At 42.1% G+C, this 26,285-nt stretch overlaps 1 protein-coding gene across 6 annotated transcripts in view; it reads right to left on the reverse strand.

The window, feature by feature from the left end:
- Positions 1-26,285, reverse strand: part of LOC128704241 (rootletin) — a 504,072-nt gene that overhangs the window by 356,045 nt on the left and 121,742 nt on the right. For 5 of the 6 annotated variants that reach the window (XM_070102946.1, XM_070102947.1, XM_070102942.1 and 2 more), the window contains exon 2: positions 2,537-2,736. In XM_070102946.1, coding sequence (XP_069959047.1) covers positions 2,537-2,736 — 200 coding nt within the window. Of the gene's footprint in view, positions 1-2,536; positions 2,737-16,742; positions 16,964-26,285 lie in introns of those variants that run through there. The other variant, XM_070102945.1, reaches the window with a different exon arrangement.

Raw genomic sequence — 26,285 nt, forward strand, 5'->3', positions numbered from 1 at the left:
CATTATACAACACATGCATTATATAACACATGCATTATATAACACATACATTATACAACACATGCATTATACAACACATGCATTATACAACACATGCATTATATAACACATGCATTATATAACACATACATTATATAACACATACATTATATAACACATACATTATATAACACATACATTATATAACACATACATTATATAACACATACATTATACAACACATACATTATACAACACATACATTATACAACACATACATTATATAGGGTTTATACACAAATATACTAAAATATTGGCGAGGATCATTGTACTGTATTAAAAATATTAATATATTAGTATTATTAGAATAATATTAATAAGTATTATTAGTATTATTAGAATAATATTAATAAGTATTATTAGTATTATTAGAATAATATTAATAAGTATTATTAGCGTTTATTATTATTTTATATATGGGGAAGCACTAAACCCGTAAAGTCGTACACCGCTCGGAGAAGGAAGTAAGGTTTGATCCGAAGGGGAGGAGCAGTAGCTCTCATTCCTTGGATCCAGAGCTCCCACAGTGAACCAGTGTGCCAGCAAACCATCACATCATTTATGTAGAGCACTAAACCCGCGAGTCACCGCCGGGTGTGGTGAAGGCTCTATCCTCCGTACATTAAACAGGATCAACCAAGCATCACTAACACCAGCATCAACAAATATTTGTCTTGTTTCCTGGCAAATCTGACCTAACTTAAAGATGCAGAGGCCAGACCTCCATCCAAGAGGTCTGGCCTCACGTTCTCGCTCGCTCCCTTCCCTAAGTTCTCCTATTCAGGAGTTCTTGATCCAAGAAAATGGATCCAACCTGAATACCTCCCATTTCCCAAGTGCTATATGGTCTATACCTGAATAAAATAAATTAAATTCTCTCCATTTTCTCCCTTTCCTCTCTCTCTCTCTCTCTCTCTCTCTCTCTCTCTCTCTCTCTCTCTCTCTCTCTCTCTCTCTCTCTCTCTCTCTCTCTCTCAGACTTCTTCATTATAGTCTCCCCAGGATGTGGTTTGGATATTTCATAATAAAAGATTCCCTCTCTCTTACCACATTATTTTCCTGCAGATTTTTTAATTATCTTCACTGTAATTTTTGTAGCAACAAGAAGCGGGGTTCTGGCCACAACCTCAAGTAGGAGTATTAACAGTACACAATATTCCCTTATGTTGAATATCCTCTTCGTTTATGTAGACAGTCTTCCATGATTTAAGTGACTCACTTAAATACAATGTTCCTAGACACAGTGTTCGTTCAAGTATCTCTCTCACTTATAAACACAACAATGGTCCAAGGCAAACATCGAGATATTGCTATGATTCAAGAACCTCGTTAAATTTTGGTTGCTTGATTAGGTTTAAACTATCGACGATACAAGGGTCATTAAGGCTGCACTTAAACACCTGCTCACCCCTAGTCAAGACTATTTTAATCTCAAAAATAAGAATAAAAAAAATTCTGTGTACATATATACACAGATACATACACTCTTCAGTGTATATATCCATAAATGTCGAGGTTTTGCTGGTATGCTTCCTCAGTAAGTATATATACTCAAGGTGTTATTTTTATGCCCATTTTTTTTTTTTGGCTCTGCTATCAAACATCATCTGAGACTTGTGTGCCTTCAAGAAGGTGCCATTATATACGTGAAGAACTCTTATCCCAGGAACTGGAGTCACCTCTCACCTTGTTTTTAAGATCAAACCTCATTAGATCATACACTCGTATTTCCCAGGTACTCTATGACACCGTTGGTATTACCGCTTTCCCAATTCAGTAACTAACAATTGCAATAATAATAATAATAATAATAATAATAATAATAATAATAATTTTTTGTACTATATTTATTGAACATAAAAACTTAAGAATGGATGAATACTGCCGCAGGCCTACTGGCACATACTTGGTAGGTAGTCAACTCCAGAAAGTTTCTCACAAATTTGTTCAGCCTATTAGTATAAATATTATAATCGGTTAAACTTTGCTAATTCATATTAACCTATGCAGAAATAAATACTGATATGCCCAGTGAGTCACAACCATACCTTCCTGGACGGTTGTTGTGTAGCAGGCAGTTATATATGAAGAAACAAAAGGGTGGATGAGGGGCTCGAACGGCGGTCACTAAATTGACAGTCCGACGCTTACTTCGGAATCTTTGTTATTAGAGGTTTGGTTTAGCCTAAAACCTGGGAAACCTGCGGCCTACTAGGGCATTAAGTGCGGCCTTCTGAATTAATTATTTTTCCCGAAGTTTTTATATAATAATTAATTTTTAACAAAATAACCGACATTTTGCAGTATATCTAATTACATTTAACTTTTAAATAGCCTTCCAACATTAAAAGGTTCCTCACTCCTGGGCTAGACGAGAGCGTCGAACTGTCAATTTACGGACAGCGGTTCGAACCCCTCGTCCATGCTTTTGTTTATTTATCGAGAGTTATTTATTACAACTTGAGTTCACAGATACATATATTGATGACTGAATTACCTTGCGGAGTCTATTGATGATGCCCTGCGTGTGGTGGTGAGTGTGGGAGTGGTGGTGTGGGCGGTGAGTGGTGTGGGCGTGGTGTGATTGGAGCCTAAGTTGTGTGTGAGTAAGTTACGTAGTCTGGTGGACACTGCCTCCCCCTCCCGCACCAGCAGGTCCAGGTCGCTGTCATGGCGACCCACACTCCCGTTCACACGCTGAAAAACACAATTATAAAATAATCCTAATACTACACTCATTATATATTAAACTAAATGTTACGTAATGATTACACGAATGTGTATATTCATAATGAGAGGTGAAGAGTATATCACATGGTTGGTTAATTGTGTATAACGTTGACCCACTACACGAGGGTCATTAAGGCTGCATGTGACTAGTGCACCACCAGTCAAGAATACTTTAATCACTTAGATTAAAATAATCTCTCAAGTGTATATACATTGAAAAAATACATACCTCTCCGTTATATATCCCTGCGTATATCATATAGAAAAAATGGCAATCCAGTTAGGTATGTATAAAGAAAATAGTCTTATTTACACACAATACTACAATTTTTCATCTATAATTCTGCACGGGAGAAAATCTATTTTGGATTTAAATTTTACTGATGGCATTTTAAACTACTGTAATATTAACACTGTCTCAGACTATGGCTCTATCCTTGGCTTTGGCTCTTTAAGGGGAAGAGAAAGGACGGCGAAGGGCTCTTGATCTTAAGAATGCCAGTATACCCTCCCTCCCTTGGGTAAAACCTGGTTGCCTCCCATTTCTCTGGCACTATATGGAATTAACGCTCCCCGTGAATATAATTATTCTTTCTCTGGCTCTCTTACATCAGCTTTGCCCAACAAAGTCCCGCCTTAAGAACAAAACATATTTGTGTGTAGACAGATATCAGTGAGACTGAAATCCTGACCACACAAAACAACTTCACCAGCTTCTGTTCCCAGCCAATTCGTTGGTTCTTAAGAGCCTGAATCAGTTTGGCAGGAGATACGCATTACGTTCCTCGCTGCACAACCAAGGTAGGCTGAGGGTAGGATGCAAGGTGGGTGACGGAACTATAAAGCTCTAGGGTAGCAGGAAAAATTCAGCCTCCAGGTTACATAAAGGGTTTAGAAAACCGACAAGTTGATAAATGAGAAACTTGTGCAACACTTGGGAATCTATATTCCGGAAACGTTTCGCCAGCCAGTGGCTTCTTCAGTCCAAGTGCGCACTGTTATCAAGACTGATGGACTGAACACATCGACTCCAGGCTGAGAGACGGATTAGCTCAAATTTCTCATCTTCCCCCGTATTTCTGCATTGGACTGGCGAATCGTTTCCAGAATAAAGATTTATTTATCAAGCTCCAGGTTACTTCTCACCACAAGTGATGTGTACATAACACTGTGTGTGTGTGTGTGTGTGTGTGTGTGTGTGTGTGTGTGTGTGTGTTTATTTGCAGCAACTTTTAGCAATATTTAATAGAACACGCAGCGTATAAGAGTTTTGAGAGAAGCTTGTCTGACACGCAACCATCAGGTAAACTACAACAACCTTACCTCCATAAGGCAATATCAAATTGTACCTCAACAAACTAGATTTATGTTGAGAGAATATAAATTTGTTGCAATGATAATCATACCTGTACAAACACTTTTATGTTAATACCGACACATTGTGGGGAATAAGACACGTATGAGTTATCAATATATTTATAGAAGGAAACGTTTGATGAGTTTTCATCAATATTGAAACGCCAACGATGGCGAAACGTCTGCTTCAATAAATGCATTGATGGTTCGTGTGTGTTATTCGCACACAATCATGTCTGTGACCTGTTGCAAGAGTGTTAAACTTACTGAATATGACTTCACGGTGAATCTTTCATAGGTTTTCTTCGCGTGGAGTTACGCTCGACTGTGAGGCCGTGGTCGAGTACAGTATATTGAAGATTGTATCTCTGATCAGTTCCTCATCATTCGTCAAGATCATATAAAGTGTATGTTCGTTTTACGCAGGTTGTCTTGGCTGTTAGTTCAAAGCAAGATTCTCGTAGAAACACAGAAGCTATCTGGTACGTGTCTCTTGGGCTACTGTGCTACCAGGTACTGTATGGAAAGACACTGTGTACTGTTTCAGGCACAATGCTATCGTCTACCACTTTCCATTTAAGATTCGTGAGAGGTCATCCGTCAGGGCTGGAGGCTAGACTCCAGGCTGACCCCTCGAGCTCTCTCAAGCCAGGTCACACACACTCGTACATTTCCACACACCTGGCAAAATTACACATAATTGCATAACACGTCTCTGGCAAATTACCTTGAGCGAAGGTGTGCATAATTATGAAAAAATCATTATATGTGACGTGTTTCCACAACTCTCATAACTATGTCTGCTGGAAAACATAAACGTCACAGCATGACACAGATCATGTTAAGGAACACTGTCGGGGAAATGGTTTAAGAGAACGCTTGAGCAAACATTAGGGTATATTTATGAGAAAACGTTTCGGTCCTAGGACTTAACGTCCCAAGAGTGAAACGTTTTCTAATATATACTGTAGTGTGCAAATTAAATGGGACAAGAGTAAATTTTGTGATCATCTCTTAATATGTCCTACTCTCCGGGCTAATTAATGTAGTTTGGGTTGTTTTCTTTTTCAGAAGAGTTTGCTACCGACTTCTGGCAACAATCTATCGCTGGTGTTACCCTGCCACTCTTGTTAGTGATACAACAGCTGTTGTTCTGTAAGGTTATTCCTGCAAGTGTGCTCCGTGAATGTGGTTTCACCAAATTCTCCCCTTCAGTTCACGATTACTGCTGAAATTCATGATGGATGTTACACCTAGGAAGTGTGTAAGTATTAGACAGATCGCAAAAAATCCGAGCCCAGCAAAGTCAACTGTTGGTCGGATTCCGAAGAGAGTCGATGACACTGGTGATTGTGGGGCGCTGTATCTAGGAAGATATGGACGAAAACACACATCTCACGATGTAAAGGTTATCATAAGAAATAGTGTGAAGGATCCCAAGAAATCCAGCAAAGATCTACAGAGAGATTTGGCTTCAGCTGGCGTAAATGTTGATTCTTCAACTGTTCGACGAAGGCTCCTTGAAGTTTGCAGAACTGCCAGAAAGCCAGTAAAAAAAATAAAAACGGCTATCGTGGGTACCCGAGCATAAGGGATGGACAGCAGATGAATGGGTACAGATCAGTGGGAGTGAGACTAAGCAAAGACTAACCTTTCCGGAAAGGACATATTCAACAAGAGCCAAAACACCCACCAAATTAGGTGTTTTAGGGTAGTTTTACTACTAAAGGCCCTGGAACACTTGTTATTGCTGGGGGAACGATGAACTGACAAATACAAGGCAATCCTGGCAATTCATTTGCTTCCCATTGTGGATAGAGACTTTCCTGATGGAGAAGGCATTTTCCAGCAGGATATTGCTCCATGCCGCACTTAAGTAAAAATGCTGACATTGGCCTGGAAACTCTCCTGACCTCAACTCAATTGAGAATCTATGGGCAATAACCTAATGCAAGATAGCAAAACATGACTGTTCACCTGTGGAGAAGCTAATTGCTGCTGTTGTTAGGACCTGGTACCACGACGAAGAACTTGCCAAAATGTGTTCAATACTGGTGGATTCTATGCCAAAGCGTGTAGCAATGCTTATAAAAGCAAAGGGTAGTCATATCTCTTATTAAATCAATTATCTGTCATATCGCTGCAGTATATTTTTTCAACTAAACATTAATTTTCCAAATAAATGTCTTACTTCATCACTGTCCCAATTAAGCACACTACTGTATGTCCTATTGGTTGTGCACTTATCTCTGTAAAACAACTGTCACCATCTATCGCCAAGGTTTATGAGTATAACATACGAACTAGAGGGAAAATCCAAACACTTTGCAATAACAAGTCTTTGGGCAATCTTTCTAACGCACAGACAAACACCACAGAAGCACTCAGCTTGGGGTTAAAACTTCGCCCTCAAACCGATGACTAACCACGCACTGGATTATAACACAACTTCTGACAAATACTTTAGCTAACAATGCATCAAGGGAATTTTCTCAGAAGGCATCCAAGACTGTTTTAAGAACAATGGTTTACCTCAGTGCTTCAGTCTTTCTCTACAAGGATTCATACGCAATGACATCGTCACCAATTCAGACAAAGGGGAAAAGATAACGATTTTGAATAAAAAATTATTACTTCACCAAAGCCTATCATATTCATTATGTGGACGATAGTGGTTAGTTTATTAGGCTCCCCGTATCCATCGTATGGACGGTAGCGCAAGCGTATATGGATACACAGAAGGCCTAAAGACTCGCCCCAAAAGGGTTAACAGACTTTTTATATATTAAATGACAATAACAGAGAAATTAACCAAAAATCACCTCCCTACCTGAAGCAAAGAAGTACGAGCCATTGGAAATAACAATGAGGACAATGACATTTTACTTCAATATAAAGAGAAATTAACCAAAAATCACCTCCCTACCTGAAGCAAAGAAGTACGAGCCATTGGAAATAACAATGAGGACAATGACATTTTACTTCAATGCAAAACAACAAACCCAAGTCTCCCTTACTCTTGTGGGTTACTCATAACCGAATCTTCTCCAGTTGAGGGTCATTCTCGTACAAATTAGCTAAATGACTAAGTGGTCTTCTGTCTCGGCAAGTTTTTCCCAGACATTTGATACATTCAGAAGACTTCATTGAAAAAGCTAGAAACATCAGCCTGCAGAATAAAAGGATGTTAAGTCTGGATGTGTATTCCTTGTTTACTAAAGTACCGGTAGATGATGTCCTGAATTTGCTCGCCACCAAATTGCTCCCACATCAAAAGGAGCTCCCAATTTCCATCCAGAAAATCTTAGCCCTCACCAAATTATGCGTCACTACAAATGTTTTCTCTCTCAACAATGAATTCTTCGAACAGAAATTTGGCTGCAGCACAAAAAGTGCACTTTCTCCCGTACTCGCTAACCTATATATGGAATACTACCATCCTTCTCAGCATCAAACCATCAAATATGATTTAGTACAGTGATACGCTGATATCTTTACCATATGGGGCGACAGTTGGGGCAGTTTTGACAAGTTCTTCGACAATCTCAACCATCTTGTTCCCTCTATACAGTTAAAAGTTGAATGGAATACAATCAACTACCATTCCTTTATGTGCTCATTACCAGAAATAACGATGATGCTGAATTCTCAGTTTACAGGAAGCCCACTTACACTGCCAACTATGTTCATTTCGACAGCCACCATTCAATCCGAATTAAGAAGCGCACCATCTCAAGCCTATTTTTACGTGCACTCGGGATATGCAGCCCTTTCAAAGTTAAACTAAGAAAAAGAAATCCTCAGAACATAAGTCTCCAAATTAATGGATACCCTGACTGGTTTATACAACCAACAGAAAAGAAAGCAAACAACAGCTACTACAAATCCTCAGTTCACAAAAACTCAACTTCAACATACCTCATCTCATGGTACCCTACCACCAAGGTACATTCAACCGTCTCAGAGTGACCTTCACAATCACTTTCTATCTTAACAAGCTAGGGTATCTCTTTTCCAAGAAACACTAGCATTCAACTACGCAAGACACACCAGGAGTCTACCAGATACCATGTAAAGACTAACCAGTATACTACATCGGACAGAGAGGTCGAACACTATCCACGAGGATCATCCAACACCAAAGGGCAACACGTTATGGACAGGATAATTCAGCCGTTTTTCAACATGTCAGCATTAAAAATCACAAGTTTCACTGTGAAGCTGCCACCATCAAACAAATCACACTGCAGCTACAAACACAAAATCATAGAAGCTTCCCTCATAGCTACCACTCAGAGCGCAGGCGAGAGAGATACATCATAATCTACACCTGGACTGGTCCCTAATATGCACACAGCAATCACTCCATACGAAAGCAAAAGACTTGGCAGACGATGCAACATACCCCCAGTGAAAAGTAGGGGCGTCACTGGTACACTAAGAAAACGCAAGTGTCATGGGGCCCAAGACTGTTCAACAGCCTCCCACCAGCAATAAGGGGCATTACGAGAAGACCCCTGGTTGTCTTCAAGAGGGAGCTGGACAGATACCTAAAGACGGTGCCGGATCAGCCGGGCTGTGGTTCGTACATTGGATTGCGTGCGGTCAGCAGTAACAGCCTCGTTGATTAGGCCCTGATCCACCGGGAGGCCTGATCGTGGACCGGGCCGCGGGGGCATTGATCCACGGAATGCCCTCGAGGTAGACTCCAGGTAGGTACCACCCCCAATTTCAACCTCCCACAAGGATAATCAAAGCTAGACGTTATTTCAAAATTCACCCTCAAGAAGTGCATTCCAGCACCCAACTTAACACAGAACAAGAACAGGAATCACACAGCACAAAGGAACTTCCTACCCAAATGTTTAGCTTCTCTACAAGACCTGTCTTGTTACTCCATCCTCGACCCGTCCTCCCACGCGCTTACCTGATACTCCCTACTCCGCCGCACGGTGAGAGGTGTAATTTTTCCTATATATTCATGGTCATTCATTTGTACACCTGCTGAAGAAGATCCCAGGAGGAGGTCGAAATATACAGATCAATCAACCTCCTGTGTTTCTGTCTCCATGTGGGTTATTGAGCATAAGAATGGAGGAATACTGCAGCAGGTCTACTGGCTCATACAAGGCAACCACTCCCATCCACCCACTCTCAACATACAATAAATAGAACAAATTACACACTTGCAGAGTAAACTTTTATCGGGACTACGTTTCGCTCTTAACATTTGTATGGTATTTGTCAGTCTTGTCTTGTGCTTGCTAGCCTTGTCTGGTGCTTGCCAGGCTTGTTGTCTGGCACTTGCCAGGCTTGTCTGGCGCTTGTCAAGTTTGTCTGGCGCTTGTCAAGTTTGTCTGGAAGTACCTGGAATGATCACACGTGGGAGTTAAGAGATGAATGCGAGACATCAACGTACATGGCAGTTTACAACTAAACTGATACTGTTATTCAGATGTTTGCCTCCAATGGACCGTGATGCTGAAGCAGGATGGACTGTATCATCCTCTAGCTTGTACACTGAATCTACAAGTTGGGAAATGTTCCAGCCTCGGCACTGTGACTTATGTTCACGGACAGTAATGAACACCATACACTATCAGGCAGATATGTTACCTTCGTGTCAGGAAAGAACACAATGCACATCCAACAAAAATAGCTCTACCAGGTAGGAACAATGGCACAAGCCGGCAATAACAATAGCACCGGCAGGCAGCAACAATAACGTCAGCAGGCAGCAACAATATCGCCAGCAGGCAGCAACAAGAGTATCAGCAGGCAGCAACAATAGCACCAGACCGCAGCAACAATAAAACCAGCAAGCAGCAACAACAGAACCAGCAGTCAAAAACGTTACCTTCGTGCGAGGTAAGCAACACCAACAATAACACCATCACCATCAGAAGATAAACACAACTGAATGTCTGTCACCTAAGACTTCTCGCTTCAGACTAACAAAGAAATAGAGCAAATCAGTTGATTGGTGGTCGGGTGTCATGCCAGAGAACACTGTCAGCGTGGAGGACGGAGTAGAGACCGCGGGGGTATGACACTCTCAATGAATGATTGAGGCCACAGTCCACGTCTGTCTGTAGTCTCCCTCTTTATGTTTGCCACACACACAAAAAAAAAAACCGGGAAAATGACAGGGTGTATTATGGGAACTTTGTAAGACAAGAGCTACAGTAATATTCATGTCACTCTTGATAGCAGTAGATATGATTAAACTGAAAAATACACATACTTAAGCGACTGCATAACATCAATATAAATGTAAACTACCGGGAACAGCTCAAACAATGTGGAATATACTCTTTAGAGAAATACCAGAGTACACAAGCACAAGAAATACCAGACAGTATACAAGGATGGGGGAAATACCAGACAGTATACAAGGATGGCGGAAATACCAGACAGTATACAAGGATGGGGGAAATACCAGACAGTAGACAAGGATGGCGGAAATACCAGACAGTATACAAGGATGGGGGAAATACCAGACAGTATACAAGGATGGCGGAAATACCAGACAGTATACAAGGATGGGGGAAATACCAGACAGTATACAAGGATGGCGGAAATACCAGACAGTATACAAGGATGGCGGAAATACCAGACAGTATACAAGGATGGCGGAAATACCAGACAGTATACAAGGATGGAGGAAATACCAGACAGTATACAAGGATGCCGGAAATACCAGACAGTATACAAGGATGGCGGAAATACCAGACAGTATACAAGGATGGGGGAAATACCAGACAGTATACAAGGATGGCGGAAATACCAGACAGTATACAAGGATGGCGGAAATACCAGACAGTATACAAGGATGGGGGAAATACCAGACAGTATACAGACAGTATACAAGGATGGCGGAAATACCAGACAGTATACAAGGATGGCGGAAATACCAGACAGTATACAAGGATGGCGGAAATACCAGACAGTATACAAGGATGGCGGAAATACCAGACAGTATACAAGGATGGCGGAAATACCAGACAGTATACAAGGATGGGGGAAATACCAGACAGTATACAAGGATGGCGGAAATACCAGACAGTATACAAGGATGGCGGAAATACCAGACAGTATACAAGGATGGCGGAAATACCAGACAGTATACAAGGATGGCGGAAATACCAGACAGTATACAAGGATGGGGGAAATACCAGACAGTATACAAGGATGGGGGAAATACCAGACAGTATACAAGGATGGGGGAAATACCAGACAGTATACAAGGATGGGGGAAATACCAGACAGTATACAAGGATGGGGGAAATACCAGACAGTATACAAGGATGGCGGAAATACCAGACAGTATACAAGGATGGCGGAAATACCAGACAGTATACAAGGATGGCGGAAATACCAGACAGTATACAAGGATGGGGGAAATATCAGACAGTATACAAGGATGGCGGAAATACCAGACAGTATACAAGGATGGGGGAAATACCAGACAGTATACAAGGATGGCGGAAATACCAGACAGTATACAAGGATGGCGGAAATACCAGACAGTATACAAGGATGGGGGAAATACCAGACAGTATACAAGGATGGGGGAAATACCAGACAGTATACAAGGATGGCGGAAATACCAGACAGTATACAAGGATGGCGGAAATACCAGACAGTATACAAGGATGGGGGAAATACCAGACAGTATACAAGGATGGCGGAAATACCAGACAGTATACAAGGATGGCGGAAATACCAGACAGTATACAAGGATGGCGGAAATACCAGACAGTATACAAGGATGGCGGAAATACCAGACAGTATACAAGGATGGGGGAAATACCAGACAGTATACAAGGATGGGGGAAATACCAGACAGTATACAAGGATGGGGGAAATACCAGACAGTATACAAGGATGGGGGAAATACCAGACAGTATACAAGGATGGGGGAAATACCAGACAGTAGACAAGGATGGCGGAAATACCAGACAGTATACAAGGATGGGGGAAATACCAGACAGTATACAAGGATGGGGGAAATACCAGACAGTATACAAGGATGGGGGAAATACCAGACAGTATACAAGGATGGCGGAAATACCAGACAGTATACAAGGATGGCGGAAATACCAGACAGTATACAAGGATGGGGGAAATACCAGACAGTATACAAGGATGGGGGAAATACCAGACAGTATACAAGGATGGGGGAAATACCAGTGTACAAGGTAGGGAAATACCACACACTATACAAACATGGGAAATACCAGAAAATTGAAGAACACAGTGATGGGAACAATACAAATACTGTGGCAACCAAAAAACAGTGACAACCAAAAATGCACTGTCAACCAGGAAAGTGTCAACCTGAAAACTGTCAACCCAAAAATAATGTCAACTAAAATCATACAATCAAAAAACAGTGCCAACCAAAAACACTGTCAACCAAACAAATGTCAATAAAAAACAATGTCAAACACAAATACTGTCAACCAAAAAACTATGTAAATCAAAAGTGTCAACCAGAAAGCACGGTCGACCAGAAAACACTGTCAATCATAAAGCAGTGTCAACAAAAAAATGTTAACCAAAAAACCATGTTAACCAAAAACAATGTTAACCAAAAACAATGTTAACCAAAAACAATGTTAACCAAAAACAATGTTAACCAAAAACAATGTTAACCAAAAACAATGTTAACCAAAAACAATGTTAACCAAAAAACCATGTTAACCAAAAAACCATGTTAACCAAAAACCATGTTAACCAAAAACCATGTTAACCAAAAACCATGTTAACCAAAAACCATGTTAACCAAAAACCATGTTAACCAAAAACCATGTTAACCAAAAACCATGTTAACCAAAAACCATGTTAACCAAAAACCATGTTAACCAAAAACCATGTTAACCAAAAACCATGTTAACCAAAAACAATGTTAACCAAAAACAATGTTAACCAAAAACAATGTTAACCAAAAACAATGTTAACCAAAAACAATGTTAACCAAAAACAATGTTAACCAAAAACAATGTTAACCAAAAACAATGTTAACCAAAAACAATGTTAACCAAAAACAATGTTAACCAAAAACCATGTTAACCAAAAACCATGTTAACCAAAAACAATATTAACCCAAAACAATGTTAACCCAAAACAATGTTAACCAAAAACAATGTTAACCAAAAACAATGTTAACCAAAAACAATGTTAACCAAAAACAATGTTAACCAAAAACAATGTTAACCAAAAACAATGTTAACCAAAAACAATGTTAACCAAAAACAATGTTAACCAAAAACAATGTTAACCAAAAACAATGTTAACCAAAAACAATGTTAACCAAAAACAATGTTAACCAAAAACACTCACCTAAAAAAAGGTGAACCACAAAACATTCAACCAAAAAACAATGTAACCAAAAAGTAAAAAGCTGTCAACCAAAAATCAGTTTCAACCAAAAAAAGTGACAACCAAAAGCAATGTCAACCAAAATCATACAACCAAAAAAAGTGTCAACCAAAACACTGCCAAGCAAAAAAACTGTAAATCAAAGTGTCAACCAAAAACAGTCAACAAAAAAACAGGGTCAACCAAAATAACAGTGTTAAGCGAAGAAGTGTGTGTTAAGCAGTGTCAAGACTTGTGGTCCAACATTCTTCAACTTACTACCAACATTATTCAACTTACTACCAACATTATTCAACTTACTACCAACATTCTTCAACTTACTACCAACATTCTTCAACTTACTACCAACATTCTTCAACTTACTACCAACATTATTCAACTTACTACCAACATTCTTCAACTTACTACCAACATTCTTCAACTTACTACCAACATTCTTCAACTTACTACCAACATTATTCAACTTACTACCAACATTATTCAACTTACTACCAACATTATTCAACTTACTACCAACATTCTTCAACTTACTACCAACATTATTCAACTTACTACTAACATTATTCAACTTACTACCAACATTATTCAACTTACTACCAACATTCTTCAACTTACTACCAACATTCTTCAACTTACTACCAACATTCTTCAACTTACTACCAACATTCTTCAACTTACTACCAACATTCTTCAACTTACTACCAACATTCTTCAACTTACTACCAACATTCTTCAACTTACTACCAACATTATTCAACTTACTACCAACATTATTCAACTTACTACCAACATTATTCAACTTACTACCAACATTATTCAACTTGCTACCAACATAACGAACATTCAACTTACTACCAACATAACCAAAATTATTCAACTTGCTACCAACATAACCAACATTCAACTTGCTAACAACATTCAACTTGCTACCAACATAACCAACATTCAACTTGCTACCAACATTCAACTTGCTACCAACATTCAACTTGCTACCAACATTCAACTTGCTACCAACATTCAACTTGCTACCAACATTCAACTTGCTACCAACATTCAACTTGCTACCAACATTCAACTTGCTACCAACATTCAACTTGCTACCAACATTCAACTTACTACCAACATTCAACTTACTACCAACATTCAACTTACTACCAACATTCAACTTGCTACCAACATAACCAACATTCAACTTGCTACCAACATTCAACTTGCTACCAACATTCAACTTGCTACCAACATTCAACTTACTACCAACATTCAACTTGCTACCAACATAACCAACATTCAACTTACTACCAACATTCAACTTACTACCAACATTCAACTTACTACCAACATTCAACTTACTACCAACATTCAACTTGCTACCAACATTCAACTTGCTACCAACATTCAACTTACTACCAACATTCAACTTACTACCAACATTCAACTTGCTACCAACATAACCAACATTCAACTTGCTACCAACATTCAACTTGCTACCAACATTCAACTTACTACCAACATTCAACTTGCTACCAACATCCAACTTGCTACCAACATTCAACTTACTACCAACATTCAACTTACTACCAATATTCAACTTGCTACCAACATTCAACTTACTACCAACATTCAACTTACTACCAACATTCAACTTACTACCAACATTCAACTTACTACCAACATTCAACTTACTACCAACATTCAACTTGCTACCAACATTCAACTTGCTACCAACATTCAACTTGCTACCAACATTCAACTTGCTACCAACATTCTTCAACAATATATATTTTTATAATTAACATTAAGACTTATCACAAATACAACGATTATTTTTTCATTACCATGAGAGAGCACTAAACCCTAAGTGGTCATACAGCGCCTAGGAAATGGAACGTGATCAAGCTTGATCCCAGGAAAGGGAGTTAGCTCCAATTCCTACGATCAAAAGTCCTTCACCAGCATTCGGGACCCTCTCAAGCGACTACAATTGCTAATGAGTTGTGAGAATGCCGGTGAAGGGGTTCTTAATCCAAGGAATTGGGTTTCGTGTCCCCTTCCTTGGATTTAACCTGAATGTTCCCTATTTCCTAGGCGCTGTATGACCCATGTGGGTGTACCGCTTCCCCTTGACTACACGAGGGTCGTTTAAAGCTGCACGTCACTTGTACAGCTCCAGACATGGATTTTTGGATACCTAAAACAGTGAGTAAATTCTCAGTATACATACACGAGATATACACATCTGTGGGTGTATATACAAATATACACACCTCGCGGTTAATATACAGTGAGATATGCAACTCTGTATATATACACTGATACTTAGTTCTTCGTGTATTTACAGTGAGAGGCATAACTGTTTACATGCAGTTAAATAACTTTGTGTATTTATATTAAGAGATGCATATCTCTTGGTGTATTATACTAAGACAAACAACTCTCGCTATATTTAAACTGATACACAATACTTAACGTGTATACACACCTCAATGCATATACATGTGTGTGTAATACACACACACACAAGCACGATAAAGTCATGGAGCAAGGAGAGAGTGAAGCCAGTAGCGACCAGGCAAGAGGCGGGGGCGAGGAGCTGTAACTCCACCTCTGCAACCACAAACAGACGAGTACACACCTCGGTGTATATATAAACACCTCTGGGTATATACACATGTATCCGAGTGTGATGAACCAAACCTGTCAACCTTCACGAGACAGTCATTATAATAATGTAACAGAGAGAGAGAGAGAGAGAGAGAGAGAGAGAGTGCACGTCAAGTGTTATACCAGGCCGGCCGCCCTCACCAACACACTGAAACAGTCACAATACTTTGCAACATTTCACCAAAAAACGATAATTATAAGTTGTTACTTGATAATAGTCCAGGAGGGACCGAAACGTCGTTATGAGGTTCCCCTATGTGCGTTTTTTTTCTGGTGACGCGACTATTAGCGAGGACGAAAGGGAGAAAAAAAACAGAGGGGAGAAAGAGGGGGAGAGTAGATAGGGGAAAGGGGAAAAAAAAAGATGGGGAGAGGAAGGAGAGAGAAGGTACATGAAAATGAGATAGTGAATTTTAAGGGTCACACCGAGGCTGTCTACTGAACACTAACTACTGTTACTGAGGTGAGGGACTATCATGTATTATGTAGGTATCTGAAAGAGAAAGAGAGAGAGAGAGAGAGAGAGAGAGAGAGAGAGAGAGAGAGAGAGAGAGAGAGAGAGAGTGACTCACATTATACAAGTGGACACACTCTGGTAAGTGTGCAGGGCGGCGGGAGATGCGGTACAAGGGTGAGTACTTCCTCATCCTTTCCCCCAACACAAGTCACAACACAAACAAAACAACGCAAAACAAAACACACACACACAAGCTACAGCAAACACGAAACAAGAAAACTTATTTACAAGTAGCTTGACGGATCAACTTTAATTTACAAAACGTTGCTTCTTTAAAACGCTATAAAATGGGTGAAAAAATAAAAATATTTAATTCACACGCAACACAGAGTACATGAAACACAAATATTACACTCACACAGACGGCAAATTAAGAAACTCCGTCGCGGCTGTCGTTGTCGAGGAGAGGAAAATAAGAAAGAGGTAGAGAAGAGGGGAAACAACGAAACTCAAAGAACCAAGGTGAAGGAGAACTAAAAGAGGAAGTGAGAGGGAGGGAGGGAGGAGGAACACTCACGAGGAGTTGCACGGTAGCAACCGCCAGGTAAACAGCTGCTGGGGTAACTGCTGCTGCTGTTGGGTCAAACTCCTCCCCTGGCCCCTGATCCTCCCCTGGCCCCTGATCCTCCCCTGGCCCCTGCTCCTCCCCTGGCCCCTGCACCTCCCCGCCTCGGCATCACCAACACACGCACACTCCCCTGCCAGCGGTACAACCTGCCTCTCACACACGCCAAAATACACAACAATGTTAACATCGTACACAAGAGCACGCACCACGACGCCTGAATACAATGGAAAAAATATGAAGCGAAATCGAGGGAATTTTTAAAGCAAAAGTCTTACAGTCAGTAGTGACCTACGAGAGCAGTACACGTGGAAATGACTTCCGTATCCGCAAACTATTACAAAAACCTAGACACGACGGGTTTTTTTGCACGCATTAAAAGGATTCCCTGCACATGCTGCCTTTGACAGCCTGTGTTATCTAGCAGTTGGCTTAGTTCTGATCCATTGGACAAACAGGGGAGTGGGAATGGTTAGTTATGAGAAAGACTTGCCTTGTATAGGCCAGTAGGTTTGCTGCAGTGTTCCTTTATTCTTATGTTATTGTGAAATGACATACACTGCTTCAAAAGTGGGTATGATCGTGTCCTGGAGGACCAAAGTCAAGCCAGTCTACAGTTGAGAGGCGGGGCCAGGAACTATGAATGAACCACTGCACTGGGAAGGTAGGCAAATGGATTTTCGGGTTCCTAACACACAGAACACAGAAAGTACCAGTAAACAGAGCAAGATCCAGCATCAGTGAGGTAAAAAGCTCAGCTCCCCAAGACATAGATAAAAACACTCTTCATACTTGTGCATCATTATTTACAGATGACACTAAAATAAGCATGACTCATTACGGTAGAGGACACTGAAAAAGTACAGGAAGACAAACAGGGTTTTCCAGTGGTCAGTGGAGAACAACATGACGTTCAATGGTGATAAGTTCCAGCTGCTTAGGTATGGAAAGAACGAAGAACTCAAAAGGAATACTGTGTAAAAAATTTAAAGAGGGTCACCAAATAGAACGAAAGGAACACGTAAAAGTCTTGGGAATAATTATGTCAGCTGACCTTTCTTTTAAAAAACATAATAAGACAAAGATCAAGACAGCCAGAAGGATGACGGAGTGGGTATTGAGAACTTTCAAAACAAGGGAAATAATGCCAATGGTGACTCTTCAAGTCACTAATGGTACCTCATTTAGAATACTGCTCGGTGCTGACGGCCCCGTTCAAAGGAGAAATATCGGAGCTGGAACAAATACAAAGATTGTCTACGGCTCACATTGAGCCAGTAAAACACCTAAATTACTGGGCACGCCTTCAGGGCTTGAACATGTACTCAATGGAGCGGAGGAGAGATACATGATAATATATACTTGGAAAGTACTCGAGGGCTTGGTCCCAAATCTGCACACTGCCATAACATACTGGAGTGAGAGATGTGGGAGGAAGTGTAAAATAAACCCAGTGAGGAGCAGGGGTGCGGTGGGGACTAAGGAAACACTGTATCAACATTCGGGATCACAGATTATTCAACATCTTACCAGAAAATATCAGAAACACTGCTGTAACAAGTGTAGAAGCCTTCAAGAGGAAACTGGACAAGTATCTTCACCAGGTATCAGATCAACCAGGCTGTGATGGATATGTGGGACAGCGGGACTCCAGCAGCAACAGTCTGGTTGACCAGGCAAGCACCAGACGAGCCTGGCTCATGGCCGGGCTCCGATAGTAGTGAAACTCTCGAAACTCTTCAAAGGTATATCATCAACACCCATTTCCTAGGTAGACTCCCCATCCTCCAGCACATCATTAACCCACTGAGGGGAAAACATAACTAGTTACCGTTCCCACTACGTAGTTATCACGTATAGAACAGGGTTGCAGCACGCTTCTCGTGTATCCAAATTAACTATCAGTTATTGTATGAAGCTCCTCTATAACAGTACAACTGATCTTAAATGTAAACCAGAAAGAACATCGAAAATTGAACAGGACGTAGTAGGAAGGACTTTCAACTGGCTATTATGTAAAGTAAAAGGACACAAGTGCAACTGACATTTTGTGGCAACGTTTTGCTCTCCAGGAGCTTTATCAAGCCATAGAGAGCGAAACGTTGCCACACTAAAATGTCATATTAGTTGCACTTGTGTCCTTTTACTTTACATATTGTCGGTAATTCTACCAACATAAATACAACTGGCTATTATTTCATGTGCTTTTTCAATAGCATTTAGGAAAAATTGCACTATGCAGTGGAATGTAGATAAATGGTTGAGAGAAACGACAAGTTGATAAATTAGACATGTGCAACACTTGGATATTTTTAGTTTGGAAATGTTTCGCCAATCAGTGGCTTCCTTAGTCCAGTACAGTGAAGAATGGTTGAAGATCAGGAGTTTGAGGTAATCAGTCTGTGGAAGCCAGTGATTGGCAAAACGTAGATACCTAAGTTTTGCCCAAGTGTCTAATTTATCAACTATACAGAGGAGCTTCATAAGAGAGAACAAATAAAGCCGTCTACAGGGATTTATCATATACAATATCTGTTGGATTAATGGAGTCTCGAGTTATTAGGAAAGTTGTAACTAGTATGATGGTCTAAGAATAAAACTTGACGAGTTTTTATAAAGTTATGGTAATATTAAGATCTCTGTGAAGCGCTACTTGAAGGCAGCACCAGACACTCGTCAGTGTCTCATCACACACACACACACACACTGATGTAGTGGAGGCAGGATCCATACATAGCTTTAAGAAGAGGTATGATAAAGCTCATGGAGCAGGAAGTGACCCAGTAGCGGCCAGTAAAGAGGCGGGGCCAGGAGCTGTGAATCGACCCCTACAACCACAACTAGTTGAGTACACACACACACACACACACACACACACAATACAATACCTTGAGAACATCACCATACACTCCTCAGTGGAGGTCACTATGTGTATTGATTCACGAAGACAGTACCAAACACAATGAACAAACCTTCTTTATATTAATCTTCAGTATATTTTCTTGCTAATGATGAGGTGCACATATGTGAGCATGCAGTGAGGTGTATTTTTATCAGTAGTAGTAATATTCATATGAAGCACTAAACCTTTATGAGTCATTCAGAACAAGGTATGTTGGAGGTTGGATCCTTCGTCCGCTAATTGGGAATAAACACGCTACCATTCAACGTACACTTATCCCAGGTGAAGTGTACTGCATACACTAGTGAGACTGGTGACTGGAGAAGGCTCAAGTGGTGAGTGTACACTAACACACACACACACACACACACACACACACACACACACACACACACACACACACACACACACACACACCAGGCCTAGTGTCTAATCGACATGTGCCAGGACAAAATGGTAACAAACACACACATAGGTATGTACGTTCCAAAATCTAAAAGAAACAAATGTGACAAAGCACTAGCTAATGAGAGTAATTAAAGAGAAATTAAAAAGAGTTTGAAGGATCCAGAGATGAAGATTAATAACGAGACTGGAAGGAGGAGGACAACAAGGAAGGGAGGTGACCAGAATAAGGTGACGACGGGGCATTATAACCAGGGACAAACATGGAAACTCAAATCTAAAATACAGATCAGACATCAGGAAATAATTGTTAAGGTCCCGGGTAGCAGGCTAGTTGAATGACCTTGTTATGGTGGCAGTTCTGAAGTTATACTCCACATACAGCTTTAATGTAAATATAAAAGGTCTCGAGAGGTCAGAAACCTAAGATGACTCGAGTCTGGAACATGTTCATACAGCATAATCACATCAACTAAAGTCTGTTGACCAAATGAAATCGCTGGCTCACAGATGGATCCAACTTCATCCTGTTCCCTATTTGTATGTTTCATAATAAAAGGCTTTAAAATGAGACGTAGCTGACAGCTCTTGGTTGTAAATAAAGGTAGAAACCTTCAACTTTACCTTGTAAACCCATGTCTAAATAAAATAACAGTAATGGCGATCAAGGAGACATGTAAGGTAGGAGCCAGGACTCGACCCCCAGCAACACAAGATGGTAGGTGTGGCGTGCTCCTTCCTCCACCAGTCATAACTCTGTTTTTTTAATGTAATTATTTTTTATGATTGCAGCACGTGCGATATATTATTTAGTGCGTGTGCGCGTGCGCGCGCGTGTGTAATTACCTATTTGTGGTTACAAGAATCAAGTTATATTTGTGGTGTCCCGTTGTCTTTATATAACAGAGTTATATTTGGTGCTGGTACCATATCTGCTTGTACCATGTTCCACTCCTCCACCTCTGCTTGTACCATGTTCCACTCCTCCACCTCTGCTTGTACCATGTCCCACTCCTCCACCTCTGCTTGTACCATGTTCCACTCCTCCGCCTCTGCTTGTACCATGTCCCACTCCTCCACCTCTGCTTGTACCATGTTCCACTCCTCCACCTCTGCTTGTACCATGTCCCACTCCTCCACCTCTGCTTGTACCATGTTCCACTCCTCCGCCTCTGCTTGTACCATGTCCCACTCCTCCACCTCTGCTTGTACCATGTTCCACTCCTCCACCTCTGCTTGTACCATGTCCCACTCCTCCACCTCTGCTTGTACCATGTCCCACTCCTCCACCTCTGCTTGTACCATGTCCCACTCCTCCACCTCTGCTTGTACCATGTTCCACTCCTCCGCCTCTGCTGGTACCATGTCCCACTCCTCCACCTCTGCTTGTACCATGTTCCACTCCTCCACCTCTGCTTGTACCATGTTCCACTCCTCCGCCTCTGCTTGTACCATGTTCCACTCCTCCACCTCTGCTTGTACCATGTTCCACTCCTCCACCTCTGCTTGTACCATGTCCCACTCCTCCGCCTCTGCTTGTACCATGTTCCACTCCTCCGCCTCTGCTTGTACCACGTCCCACTCCTCCACCTCTGCTTGTACCATGTCCCACTCCTCCACCTCTGCTTGTACCATGTCCCACTCCTCCACCTCTGCTTGTACCATGTTCCACTCCTCCGCCTCTGCTTGTACCATGTCCCACTCCTCCACCTCTGCTTGTGGTATAAACCTTGGTAATAAATACCGACAAGTTGGTTTAGAAAGACACGTCGACTACAACAATAAAGTCTTAAATCTTCTCAACGATGCCAACACATACCAGCCTGTATCGGAATCAGTGCTACATCAAAGTACCCAGACTTTCCTTCAAAAGGCTCGTAGCATCTTACGAAAATCAGAACAAGGCAAAAAACTACTTAAACTTTTACCAGGTCAACCGAAACCAGCACGCCTGTATGGCCTTCCTAAGACACACAAACCTGGCATCCCACTACGGCCTATCACTTCGGGCATAGGGAGTGCACCACACAGACTAGCCGGCCACCTTGCCAAATACCTTTCAGCGCTTCTGGGCACTATCAGTCAAGCCCACCTCAAACATTCAGGTGACCTTCTCTCCCGAATTTCCAACCTGAATGTCAAAAACAAAAGCATGGCTTCCTTCGATGTCACAGCTCTCTTTACCAACGTTCCTACTGACGCTGCAATCAACATTCTGAGACAGAGGCTCACTGAAAACCACGACCTCCCTTTACCTCTTCTAGATTTCATCAATCTAGTGGAACTGTGTGTTAATTTCAACTTCTTCAAGTATCAGGACAACTGTTACAAACAATGCTTTGGGATGGCAATGGGCAGCCCGCTCAGTGCTGTGCTTGCCAACCTCTTCATGGAAAACTTGGAGACAGAGAAATTCAGCACCCTCATTCCCAACACCGTTACCTGGCTAAGATACGTTGATGATATATTGGTTTTCTATCCAAGACGTCTCAATATCCAGGCCCTTCTCAACAAGATCAATGCAGTTGAACCATCAATAAAGTTTACACTTGAACTCGAAAACGATGGCAAACTTCCTTTCCTCGACGTTCTACTGTGCAGATCTCCCGACAGTGACAAACTTCTCTTCAAAGTGTATAGAAAACCAACCAACAAGGACGATCTTATACACTTTTATTCACACCAAGATACCCGCACTAAGAGAGGAGTCCTCATTGGCTTCTTCTTGAGAGCTCTTCGCATCTCCAGCCCTTGTTTTCTAGAAGAAGAATGCACTTACATAACACAAGCCTTTACACGTCTTCAGTTCCCATCTTTCTTCATCCGAGATTGCAGACTCAAGGCACAAGCTATCCTCAACAAACCGCCCATGGAACAGCCCCCCAAACAGTTCATAGTACTCCCATGTGGCGATGTTGCCACGAATACTCGCCGGGCACTTGCTATGAGTAACATCAACGTTTCCACCATAAACACATCCTCTATCAAAGACCTCACTACTAAACGCAGCCCCACACCTCTAACTTCTACAGCTGGCGTCTACACTATCCCCTGTGGGTTCTGTCCCAAGAAATATGTAGGCGAGACAGGCAGAGATCTTGCAGTCCGCCTGAATGAGCATCGAAATGCTTCTAACAGAGACGATGTAAGGTACGCCTGTGTCCTCCACAGAGACTCCACGGGGCATTTGATGAACTGGAACGAGGCACAACTCGTTCTCACCGAACCAGACCTCAGACGCCGACGGTGCCTAGAAGCCTCACTAATCACCGTCACCGACACTATAGAACGCAACACTGGAAACTACAAAATTTCAAAAACATTGGCATACATGATACTTAAGCAGCACCAACCCAACAACACAGGAGTCACATGATTTCATCGTCTACTGGTCCTCATCATAGGCAGAGGTTGTTTTGATAAGGACCTGCCTCGCATGGGCCAGTAGGCCTTCTACAGTGTTCCTCCATTCTTATGTTCTTATGACATTCCTCAGGTCACGTGCGTCACATCTCACTCTCCGCCTATATATATAATGTCTTTCTACCTCTGTATGTTAGAAGTGATCAAGGTCCCAGGACCGAAACGTTTTCTAATAAATATGTTATAGTGTTTGCTTACGTGTCTTTCTAAACCACCTCTGCTTGTACCATGTTCCACTCCTCCACCTCTGCTTGTACCATGTCCCACTCCTCCACCTCTGCTTGTACCATGTTCCACTCCTCCGCCTCTGCTTGTACCATGTCCCACTCCTCCACCTCTGCTTGTACCATGTTCCACTCCTCCGCCTCTGCTTGTACCATGTCCCACTCCTCCACCTCTGCTTGTACCATGTTCCACTCCTCCACCTCTGCTTGTACCATGTCCCACTCCTCCACCTCTGCTTGTACCATGTTCCACTCCTCCGCCTCTGCTTGTACCATGTACCACTCCTCCACCTCTGCTTGTACCATGTTCCACTCCTCCGCCTCTGCTTGTACCATGTTCCACTCCTCCGCCTCTGCTTGTACCATGTTCCACTCCTCCACCTCTGCTTGTACCATGTTCCACTCCTCCACCTCTGCTTGTACCATGTTCCACTCCTCCGCCTCTGCTTGTACCATGTCCCACTCCTCCACCTCTGCTTGTACCATGTTCCACTCCTCCACCTCTGCTTGTACCATGTTCCACTCCTCCGCCTCTGCTTGTACCATGTTCCACTCCTCCACCTCTGCTTGTACCATGTTCCACTCCTCCACCTCTGCTTGTACCATGTTCCACTCCTCCACCTCTGCTTGTATCATGTTCCACTCCTCCACCTCTGCTTGTACCATGTTCCACTCCTCCACCTCTGCTTGTACCATGTTCCACTCCTCCACCTCTGCTTGTACCATGTTCCACTCCTCCACCTCTGCTTGTACCATGTTCCACTCCTCCACCTCTGCTTGTACCATGTTCCACTCCTCCACCTCTGCTTGTATCATGTTCCACTCCTCCACCTCTGCTTGTACCATGTTCCACTCCTCCACCTCTGCTTGTACCATGTTCCACTCCTCCACCTCTGCTTGTACCATGTTCCACTCCTCCGCCTCTGCTTGTACCATGTTCCACTCCTCCACCTCTGCTTGTACCATGTTCCACTCCTCCGCCTCTGCTTGTACCATGTTCCACTCCTCCACCTCTGCTTGTACCATGTTCCACTCCTCCGCCTCTGCTTGTACCATGTTCCACTCCTCCACCTCTGCTTGTACCATGTTCCACTCCTCCGCCTCTGCTTGTACCATATAACTCGCATCGCTATTGGGCCGTGCGGACGTGCTGCGCAGTAGCTCCTGATTGAGTTGGCATTTGCGCAGTGTTGACGTGTACTTGGCTCTGTGAAGACCTGTTTGCGCGCTCTCTAGAATTGAAGCAAGATGCCCTCCATCGAGCAACTTTACCAACAGCTTAAGGAAGAATTGAGGTTGGCGAATTTGGAAATTAGGCGATTGACCGAGGAAAACAAGAAGATTCGTAGTCCTCCTGTTTTGAGTCCTCAGGTCAAGAAGGGAAACTGGTCAGTGGCTGGACAGCAGGGAAAGAAGTTGACGATTAAGAAGACGAATGGAAAGGTAGAAACGATGAAGAAGAAAGAGACTGCTATGGAAACTGTTGTGGAAACATCCAATACATTCTCAGTGCTACCCGACGAATGTGAGTTGACTACTGGGAACGACACGACGAAAGACATTAAGGAAGGTAAGAATATTGTTGTTGTTGGGGATAGCCAAGTTAGGTATATGGATAGGGCGTTCTGCTTGAAGGACAGGAGTAGGAGACAGAGAGTTTGCTTTCCTGGGGCTGGGATGGAGGATATTGTTAGCCGTCTGGATGACATCATGAGAGGTAATGGGAGCAATCCTATTATCTGTCTCAGTGCTGGAGGCAACGATGTTGGCAGACGTAGGAGTGAGGACCTGATTAGCAGGTATAGGTCAGCAATAGAAATAATTAGAAGTAAGGGTGGGAACCCTCTCATATGTGGTATTTTGCCAAGGAGGGGAGTTGGAAGTGAATGGTTGTCCAGGGCAATTGGTGTCAATTGCTGGCTGGACAAATACTGTAAGGAAAATGCGGTAACATTCATTGACAACTGGGACCTCTTCTATGGCAGAAATGACATGTATGCTAGGGATGGGGTTCACTTATCTAGGTGTGGGGTGGGAGCACTGGCAACTGCAGTGGAGGGAGCAGTTAGGACTTTAAAC

The sequence above is a fragment of the Cherax quadricarinatus genome, chromosome 84 (genome assembly GCF_038502225.1).
Source record: "Cherax quadricarinatus isolate ZL_2023a chromosome 84, ASM3850222v1, whole genome shotgun sequence".
Taxonomy (NCBI): domain Eukaryota; kingdom Metazoa; phylum Arthropoda; class Malacostraca; order Decapoda; family Parastacidae; genus Cherax; species Cherax quadricarinatus.